Source organism: Elephas maximus, chromosome 4 (assembly GCF_024166365.1).
Source record: "Elephas maximus indicus isolate mEleMax1 chromosome 4, mEleMax1 primary haplotype, whole genome shotgun sequence".
Classification (NCBI taxonomy): domain Eukaryota; kingdom Metazoa; phylum Chordata; class Mammalia; order Proboscidea; family Elephantidae; genus Elephas; species Elephas maximus.
In genome coordinates, this window is record NC_064822.1 from 23,005,157 (window position 1) to 23,015,821 (window position 10,665).

General features: G+C 36.1%; 1 protein-coding gene across 4 annotated transcripts in view; it reads left to right on the top strand.

Moving 5' to 3' along the window:
* The window catches only part of ARHGAP12 (Rho GTPase activating protein 12), a 115,549-nt gene extending 109,832 nt beyond the window's left edge, over positions 1-5,717 (top strand). For 3 of the 4 annotated variants that reach the window (XM_049881689.1, XM_049881690.1, XM_049881691.1), the window contains 5 exons: positions 172-270; positions 1,534-1,611; positions 1,706-1,840; positions 2,090-2,192; positions 3,351-5,716. In XM_049881689.1, the coding sequence (XP_049737646.1) occupies positions 172-270; positions 1,534-1,611; positions 1,706-1,840; positions 2,090-2,192; positions 3,351-3,525 (590 nt within the window). In that variant the 3' untranslated portion in view covers positions 3,526-5,716. Of the gene's footprint in view, positions 1-171; positions 271-1,533; positions 1,612-1,705; positions 1,841-2,089; positions 2,193-3,350 lie in introns of all 4 variants that reach the window. The other variant, XM_049881692.1, reaches the window with a different exon arrangement.
* The last annotated feature ends 4,948 nt before the right edge of the window (positions 5,718-10,665 follow it).

A 10,665-nucleotide genomic window follows, 5' to 3' on the forward strand; every position in this document is an offset into this window, starting at 1 on the left:
AGTCAGGGTGCTCACGGAGCTTAGCAGAGAAGAAGAATTGCCTGATGTGAAATTGAAGAGGTGGGCAGAGTGCAGATCACATAAGGCCTGGTAAGGGATTGCACTGGCTTAATCATTTTGTGAAGTAAATTTTGGCAAGGTGGTTTGTTTTTAAAATGAAATCTCTTTCAGATCAGGTATTTGGGTCCAATCTTGCTAATCTCTGTCAGAGAGAGAATGGCACAGTACCAAAGTTTGTGAAGTTATGCATCGAACATGTTGAAGAACACGGTAAGAAAATGATGCTTGTTTGTTTTTTGCATGAAGCAAACCAACCCATTGTTCTGCTAGGATTTTGATGATTTAGAGTGATGCAGTCACAAGTTCCCTGTAGCACAAGGTAAGATGTTAAAAAAGCATCTTGTTTGCAGAAAACTTACATGTTTGCACCTGTTTCAAATTAAGGCCTCTGCAGGCAACTACTGAGTGCTCAGTACTGTAAATGGTTGATTAAGTGTATCATATTCTTTGAAGCCATTTGGAGTTGGCAATGGTTTAAGACAAAGAAGATGGTGATTTTGAAACTGAATTTAGTAAGAAATGGTTCGGCATTGTAGAAGATATGAGGAGATTGTGTTTACTACAGAAAAGTTTCTTTTGTTCATAACAAAAATGAGGTGACATTTTAAAACTGTTCAATCAACTATCAAGTGTCTAAGTAGACAGATCCTTTTTAGATCATTTCCTGTAAAATAAAATTGAACCTAATTTCTATTTTGGTTAATTTTAGCAGTTAGAATATTTATACTAGTTTTATATAAATTAGCAGTATATTGACTGTATCTTATCTGTATATCGTCAAAAATGTCTGTACAGTTAAAATAGTTGCATAATTTAACTTGTAATTCCTGCCAGTCACAGATCTCTTCTCAGTGACTCTTCTTGTCAATATGACAGTAGGAACATTATGCTGCTTGCCTTTATTTGAAGTTAGATGAAGAGTACCTTAAAATGCTTGAGTTTTTAAGGCTGACTTGTGTATCAAATGATTTTCTGTTTCACATTTGAAAGACAATAATAAACTCTACATCAAACCACCAGTTGTTTCTGTAGAACCACTAGTTTAGTTACCAACTTGAATTTATTATAAGCACTTAATATGATACACTTTTTTACGTTATAAAATGGTATGCGAAACAGTGGGCTGATTTTATCAATGGCTTTCTTTACTTTTTGAACTATTCCAAAGTGTTTGCAGAAGTTTATCTTAAGTTGTTAGTATTTCAGGTTTAATGAGATGATTGTCTTGAACAGTTTCGCAGTCAACAACATCATAAACAAAGTAGAATTATTGCTATTTATTAAACAGAATTCAGAGTGACTCTCCATCTCCCTCCCCATGGCAAAAGATCTGTAAAAACCCATTTAGAGAGATAAGAGTATTTGCCCGTTTGATTTTAGGTTAATGCTCATGAGTAAGAATTCTGAAACATGCAAGCATCTTTAGAGAGACAAACAAGTACTTTAAACATAAAAAGTATCTTTGTCTTCTAGGTTTGGATGTTGATGGGATATACAGAGTAAGTGGCAACCTTGCAGTGATACAGAAGCTGAGATTTGCAGTCAATCATGGTAAGGTTATACTTCCTGTTACATCCTGAATAATCACTCGCAATTTTTCAAATTGGTTTAATTTAAAAAATTTCCTATTTCTGCTGTTTTTCAGATGAGAAATTGGACTTGAATGATAGTAAATGGGAAGATATTCATGTCATCACTGGAGCACTCAAAATGTTTTTTCGAGAATTGCCAGAACCTCTTTTTACATTTAACCATTTTAATGATTTTGTTAATGCAATTAGTAAGTATGTTAACTCTCTCAGTTTTCCCTAGGCATTGAAAATCCTCTGCACAGATTAAGCCAACACACTTTGTTTGATCTTTCTTTATTTTAAACAAACTTTTTTCAAAGGGTGGTTTCATTTCAGAAATTTAAAATGTGACCACCAGATGTCACTATGTATTACCAAATATCATCTTCCAAACTGTGTCATTGCTTTCAGTTTCATAAGAAAGTACTGCAAAATCTTTAGTTATTATCTCTTTTCAGAACAAGAACCAAGACAACGAGTTGCTGCTGTTAAGGACTTGATCAAACAATTGCCAAAGCCAAATCAAGATACAATGCAGATTCTTTTTAGACATCTCAAAAGGTAAGAAGAACTGCACAGATATGAAATATAGGGGCACATAGGATCAGGGTCGATCAGACCCAACTTCAGAGCTCAGCTATGCTCCTTAACTGTCTTCATGACTTGAAAAATATACTCGATGACTTTTAGCCTCTGTTCCTCCTGGATAAAATGGCTTGGTATGAAGAATACATTAAATTAGGTAGTATACGTGAAGCATTTATATAATGCCCAGCACATAGTGGGTATTCAGAAATTGTTGTTAGAAGTTCATTAATACAAAGATGAGTTTAGCTGCTAAATCAGGTCTACTAGTTATCCTAAAATGGAGGTTATTAAATGAGGTATACATGTTGGAATTGACTTGGCGGCACACAACAAAAACAACAACATACTAACTTACCCTAAAATGGACGACAGGAAATCTATCGGTGAACCACCAGTGACTCATTAAAGAGCACTAGACTACTAAAATTATCCCAGTAAGAGAGATTTTTGACAAAATAAAATGAATAAAATTGAAAATTTCATCTCTGTGCCCTAATGAGATTTTTTTCCCGTTAATTAAATGGAGTAGTCATTGATACAGGAATCATAACTCGTGTTTATGTCTATGTACTATTTAAAAACTAAGCTCAAATACCACACATTTAAAGTTTGTTAGAGAGTAAGAGGACATTGGTGGTTCAGTGGTAGAATTCTCACCTTCCATGCAGGAGACCCGGGTTTGATTTCCGGCCAGTGCACCTCAAGTGCAGCCATCACCCATCTGTCAGTGGAAGCTTGCATGTTGCCGTGATGCTAAACAGATTTCAGTGGAGCTTTCAGACTAAGACAGACTATAAGAAAAGGCTAGCATCTTCTTCTGAAAAAAAACCAGCCAATGGAAAGCCTGGTTGATCACACCAGTTCAGTCCCAATGTGTATGGGTCATCAGGAGTCAGGGGTTGGCTGGACGTAGCTAACAACAACGTGTAGTTGTGCCTTTAAGCTGTGTTTATCCGTAAGAAAGCTTCACGTGGCATTTGTACTGAATCCTACTTGTGTCACCTAAGAAAAATGAGCATTATTTCTCTTTTCAAAATGCAAACTCTTAAATTTGTAATACAATTTGAAGAATTTCTGCCTCTATATTTGCTCTTTTAACAGCTTTTTTTTTTTTTTTTTTCCTTCCCTTAGAGTTATAGAAAATGGAGAAAAAAATCGAATGACCTATCAGAGTATAGCAATTGTTTTTGGTCCTACTCTATTAAGGCCAGAGAAAGAGACTGGTAATATAGCAGTTCATACTGTGTACCAAAACCAAATTGTAGAATTAATTCTTCTGGAATTAAGCTCCATCTTCGGACGCTGATTCTTACTGAAGACAGAACCTGTGGAATAGAAGCTGGATCCCATCAGATTTCAAACCTTTATACACGATGTATTTTCTTTTTGGACCAAGCAGTGACTCTTTGATTTTGCACTTTTTTGAGGGGTTAGAAGGGAGGGAGAGTGTCAAAATGTGTGTTAGGCCCTCATATTTGCTGCTTTGTTGCAAGTTGATATAATATGTATGTAATTTTGGATTACTTTTATCCTGAATGTTTGAATTTTAGTAAAAATCAAAACTTGCAGTTCTAACCAGGCATATATACACTGGATAATTTGGTAAGAAAACTTTTTTTTTTTTTTTTCCTCAAACTGGATAATACAGAATTATTTTTTATGACTTGTAGGTTCATCACATTTAGGTTCACCACTTGATAGGAATAGTATCCGTTATTCTGAAAACACTCTTGGGCATTTTCAACAAAATGAATTGTATCTGTTCTGAAACCTGTGTATTTCTTCTTCAGGGTTTCTGCATGCAGTGGCAGTCTGAGTGCTAAAATTGACCATAACCCAGATAGAATCCCTTGATGAAGGCTTGCTGCCTTTCACTTGTTGCACAGCATCCTTACTGGATATCTTTGCTTATTTGGGCAGCACACTAATAAATACTACATTGAACACTGTGACATACTGGAGATTTTATTTAGCATAAGTCAGTTCAGGGTGTTTTTAGGTTGTGTGTGCTACACTGAATTGTAGCTAACAGTTGTCATTATATCTAGTGCCATACTGAGCTCTTGGTATGACCCTGTGGAAATGGACTTTATTTGTTGTAAATATAAGCTAAAGATTTCATGCCCTTTAGCTTATGTATATAATTGTGTTGTATAGTCTCAGTACATTCTAACCCTACATTTCTAATCATGGTATAGGTATTGGTGTAGGTGACCTTTTCTGTGAATATTAGGTTTCCTCCAGAAATAGGCCGTTATTTGCGGAAGTAACTGTGTGCACTTTTAGATTTTAATTACATTTGTAGGCAAATCACTGTAATGTGAATGGTACTGGAAAAATACTGAGTAGATTTGCTAAATGGTAAATGCACTACAAGAGGAACCTGTTAGATTATTTAACATGTACAGAATACATTAGAAAAATTTATTACAGAATTCTAACTCTACAGTATGAATAGTTGAAAGCCCATATATAAATTAGGTGGAAGTTGGCTAGAAAACGACATCACTAAATTTGAGAATTTCTTTTTACATTACTAATGTAGATTGATTTGTATAATAAAACAGGGTTTGGCAGGTTTTGTTACAGGGAGCATGGTTGGTTGAAGATTTTTTTAAATGTATTTTTCTAGATTAACTGCTGTATATGAAATGTCTAATCTGAATAAAGAAAACTATAAGAGGCTTAGAGGTTTTTCCATCGGAAATGTGCATTTTTTTGTTTTTTGTTTGTTTTTGCATTTACTGGCATACTCTTATACCTCATTTTAAAAAATCAACTGAATCCAATATTTCCTGTGGCAAATATATTTTCCTTATTTCACACCTTTTCAACTCCCTGCTATGTCATTACTCCTTTCCGCCCCCACACACATTTTTGTTTCTTCATCAATATTTGGAAGTGACTGATATGTAACCAAGACTCTGTTAGGACTGCATTTATAATTGATAATTAGGACTGCCTTCCTTGGGAAAAAATATTTTTTATGTGGTCTGTTTAAAAACCTCTCACCTGAGTTTTGTGGTAAAAATACTGTGTTTATTATTGTGATCTTGTTAAATTGATAACAAACCAAGTACTTGATAGCTGTAGGAAAGCAGATTGTTTTGAGCAGGGAGAAAAAGTCTCCAATCAAAATATTTATTTTTGCCTAAAGATGCTCTACAACGTGCTTTAGAACTGGAGTACATAGTGACTGCATATAGACTCAAGTCAGTGATGTTCTTCCTCTCGGCAGTCATGGAAATATCAAGGATTAAAACTGTCCTGTGTTTCTTGTTTCAAAGTGCGTGTGTGTATGTGGTCTTCAATGTTTTATTAGCCTCCAGCTAATCAGTTCATTGTAATACTGTATGTACGATGTGATCAGTGTCTCGTTTTCCTCATTTGTGAATTAAAAATTGTCACTTGTTTTTATAACAAAACCAGTAATATTTTCTGTCTCAAAGCTTGATTTTTAGTAGAAAATATATTAAAGGCTAAAAGAAATTGTCAGTGTAATTTCATTTACTGGGTAGGCCTTCCTTGAGAACACGATAAAGAAAAGAGGTAGTGAAAATTTGGGAAGTGGAGGGAAAAAGTATATTGAAATACGTTACCACGTTCTGATTAGGAAAAAAAAAATTATTTAAATTTTAAAGCAATAAGAAATTTTACCTTTTACCATGGAGAAAGTTAATTATGAAATAGCTCTGAAAGAATCCTCTTATTTTATAAATAATTTATTTTTGTTATGTGAAAAGCACACAGAATAATTCAGGTAAACTTTGGGCTTGGGCAGATAAGGTGTGTGTGTATACATACATCCACAGATATGCATACATGCATGCATGTGTGTGCATGCCATGGCTTATGTAAAAAAAAAAACTCATCAATGATAAAAACCCAGTGCCATCGAGTCGATTCCGACTTATCTATCATTCATGAAAATGTTCATCAATGATAGTAATGGCAAATACTTGGAGACCTTCATACTATTTTAGTATCATCCCAGGCTTCTTTGCAAGCCTGAAAATATTGTGTATAATAATAGCAGCAAGAGAGAAAGAGCTACATAATTGTGCCAAGAGATATTTTTTCCAGCTCACAGGAGAGGCTTCTAATTAGATACTTAAACATGTTTCCCATGACACTAATTCCTCAAACATCGTTAGACATTTTTTTTGTTTAAATACACAGAGGAGTCCACATGTCGCTTCAGTAATGAAGGAAATGGAGGCAGATGTGTGGCATGTACTCTCTGGTCTAATAAAATCAAATGTTAAATACTGCATCTGCACAGAGAGTTGGAAAAGGGTAGAAAATAAGACTTTATGGTGTTTATTGTTCTTTCTAAACTCCAGCCATCAGCTCTAATGATTGCGTTTTATGGAAAGCCCTTCTTTAGCACAATATTAGAGAAGGTGTTTAATAGGGACTTCAGTCTCTTTGTTGCATTCTTGGAGATGGGGCATAGTTTTTTGTTTAAAAAAAAAAAAAACCCAGAATTCCAGTATAACTAATACACTTCTGTTAAATGCTACTTGAGAGACCAATAAGAAAAAAAGGGAGGGGGGAGCAAAACAAAACCAACAGTCTTACAAGAATGGTGTGTTATAATCTATTGGAAATTCACAAGCTGTAAACTCAGGCCAAGCAGAGTCAGTATTCTAGAGAAGGGAGAGGTACAGAATGCCTAATGAGATGTTCTGTAACTCCTAAAGACAAGCGAGTTCTCCTGAAGAATCTCAATTAGCCTTCTCAGCTGAAGTTTTGTGGACCAGCAGTGGCTCTAAGTATATTCAGCTGGATTGAGCTTTTACAAATTAGCCTTCTGTGAATATGGCACTTAAATGAACTCTTTCATTTCCTTCATTGCTTCCCTTCTCCCACAGGGGGGAAAAAAAGAAAAACACTTTCATGGTGCTCTCATAGACAGAGTACTTGTAGAACAAGGCAACTGCTTAACAAACCACTACAATATGAATTCAGAAAAATCTGTTTTTTTTACTTTTTTCATTGACCCTGCCCTCTCTATTTTACTTCCTCTCAACATCATCAGAAAAGCAGTTTTTGGTAAAGATTTTTAATGATTGATGCTGGTAGCCAAATATATCAGGTAGTTCTGATAGTTGAAACTCGCACTGCCTGTAGCATTGAAATTTGTAATCCGTAATTACAAATGTACTGTGAAATCCATAGTGACATCAGAATGACTAATGCTGCTTTTAAGGCTATCGTCAACAGGGCGTTTGCAGAGGCGGAAATAAAAACCACTGTAAAAGGTCACGGTAGAGTGACCAGTGAAAATTCACTATAGCATTCAAGGCCTCCTTTCTTCTGGATATTTTGAGAGACTGGGCAATCTTTGATGCTTAAGTAAAATTGAGCCTCATAGACTGATAAAGATAGGAAAGAACCGATAAGGGACCATTATCTTCAGTCTTACTATTTCATGAGTGAAGAAATTGAGGTCCGGAACGATTGTGAATGCCTAAAGCCATAGTGATGCTTAGTGGTACAGGATGATAAGAGAAGCCAAAGGCTGAAGAGAAGAACTGTCTTGATTAGTTACGTTCTTTCTATTTAAAGTTTATGATCAATTTAAGTAAAGCATATTCTGGTGTGTTCAGTAGTATCATTTTGGGAAAAAATTATATATATTGTGGTCACCTGTTTTCAAGCCAAGTTAATTGTTTAAAATTTAATTTTTTGAGAATATACACAGCAAAACATACACTAATTGAACTGTTTCTACATTTACAACTCAGTGACACTGGTCACAAGTTGTGCAGTCATTCTCACCCTCCTTTTTTGAGTTGTTCCTCCCGCACTAACATAAACTCACCCCTAATTCTTATCTAATCTTTTCAAGGTGCTGTTGTCACTTTGATCCCATACAGGTAGTTCTTAAAACAGCATAATGCTCAAGGGAGACATTTTTTTACTAGTTAAGCTAAGCTGTTGTTTGGTTTTAAGAAGACTTTAGGGGATATTTTTGATTTAAAGTTTAAGATTAACTCAAGGCAATAGTTTCAGGGGTTCGCCCAGCCCTATTGGCTCCAGAAAGTTGAAGTCCATGAGAATTTGGAGTTCCGCATTTTCTCCCTTTTGGTCAGAATTCTTCTATAAAATCTTTGATCAAAATGTTCAGTAATGATAGCTAGGTACCATCCAGTTCTGGTCTCATGGCAGAGGAGACAACTAGTAGTTTATGGAGGCAATTAGCCACGTATTCCATATCCTTATATTCCTGACTCTGCTTCCTTTGTTGCTCCAGGGAAATAGCAATTGTGCCATGGATGACTGCTTGTAATCATGGTGATTTTTATATGGCATATTGAAATCTATTTTCCTTTTATGTATTATATACATCTGTTGTGAAATAGAGGTACCGGACAGTAGCTACTGCTTTCTGCCGATCTCTTCTAATTCTGTTTATATAGATGGTAAACCAGCATCCCTCGCTTTCCCCCAGCAAATAGACTAAAAGGGTTCTGATTGTACCCACCCATGTTCCTGGACAGACCATGGTGTACATTAATCTCTAATATGGTTATCTGCTTTCACTTATGTTCTAGAACTCTGCTGTCCAGTAAAATAGCCACTAGCCCCATGTGGCCATTTAAATTTAAGTAAAATTAAAAATCTGTTGACTCAGTCATACTAGCCACCTTTCAAATGCTCAGAGGAGACATGGAGTTAGTGGCCATTATGTTGGACAGTACTGTGCTACAAGGTTGGTTGTAAGGCATAGCAACTGTAAAATGCAAAGTATATGACCTAAAGTGTTACATAATACTTCATAATTCTCCCTCTTGCTAGTCTCTTAAATACATGACATAAAAAGAGCATAAAACCAAGGTCTGCTAAACTTGAGTATTTGTCCCATGTAACTATATGCCCTCATAGTGGGGTCGGATGGTGGTAAATATGATTTAACTTCTAATACTTCATCAAACTCATAAATTTGATGAAACAAGTTTGAAACTGGGACTTAAAAGAAGCCTCGTAGTTGGCAGTATTCTCTTTGGGGAATTTAGCAATGCAGTACTATGAGGTAATTAACATTTCAGAAGTTTGTGTTGTAATATTCTTATATTTTAGGAATTTTCACTTTGCTAGGAGAAAGATTTCTGAAATCTTATTTTTAAGACTATTCACAACAATTACTGAAAGAGTTCTATTTAGAGCTCTCGCATGGGATCCAAGCTCCATCACCTTGTATTGATGATTTTTAGTAGCGCCATGTATGAAGCGGTGAACATGTCAGAGAACCTCCGTACCAAACTCTTAAAAAGGAGATGAAGTTAAGCCACGGATACAGGGAAATTGTCAGTGGTCTCAAAGCAAGTCAGTAGGTCTGCATGTAATTTCGGCAGGTGCTTGCTAATGTATGCAAGATGACATAGTATGTAGATACCACAGAGTAGATGGTAATTTTTTTTCTTTCTTTCTATCAAAATAGTTATTCGGTTGATTTGAAGGGCCCCAGACCAAATTTTTCCAGAGCTGGTACTCACTGGCAAAGTTGGCATATATAATGTTCTAGCTGTAGATGTTATTGCTGTGTTTTCAACCCTGTTGTTAAGGCTTTCTATTAATAAATGTTTTAGAAGTTCCAGGTAGAGAGTATAATCATTTGTTAGTTAACCTAGCTAACCCAACCCATTGACAAAATACCTCAGTTCAGATGTAAGTAAATCATAGGGTACATGAGTGAAGAGCTTTGCCACCTAGTAAAACTGACAATACTGTCTACAACCGATGACTGCCCTGACAGGGAATGCAACAGAGAACCCCTGAGGGAGCAGGAGAGCAGTGGGATGCAGACCCCAAATTCTCATGAAAAGGCCAGACTTAATGGTTCTACTCAGAATGGAAGGACCCCCAGACCTTCTGTTGGCCCAGGACAGGAACCATTCCCGAAGCCAACTCTTCAGACATGGATTGGACTGGACAATGGGTTGGAGAGGGATGCTGGTGAGGAGTGAGCTTCTTGGATCAAGAAGCATTTTGAAATTTGAAATGCTTCTCCCTCTTTCTCTCCTTCCTTCCCTCCCACTCCTCCGCCTTTCTCAGCAATTACTGTTTACCTTAGACAGATGAATGACTACTTGCAGAGGCTGTGGTAGAATTTATTGATGCCCCTGTGTTCAAAGTGCCCAGGTTTCCTGGAGAAGATGGACTTACAGGGTAATCAAAATCCTCTAGGGAATCCATAAACCTTTCTTTCATAAGGGGGAAATTCCAATATTCTTGGATAATATAGTTCTGGCTATGAGGTTTCCTGAATTCAACTCCTATGTCAGGGAACCAGACCTGATGTAACATTTCAGGTACCTAACACTACCTAAGAGGATAAAATTACCATTTAATTCTGGCTCCTAACCAGATAAAAATGACTCATTTGCTTCTGTCTTGTTAGTTGAGGCTCAGATTTTCTGTGGAGTCATCTACAGTGCTG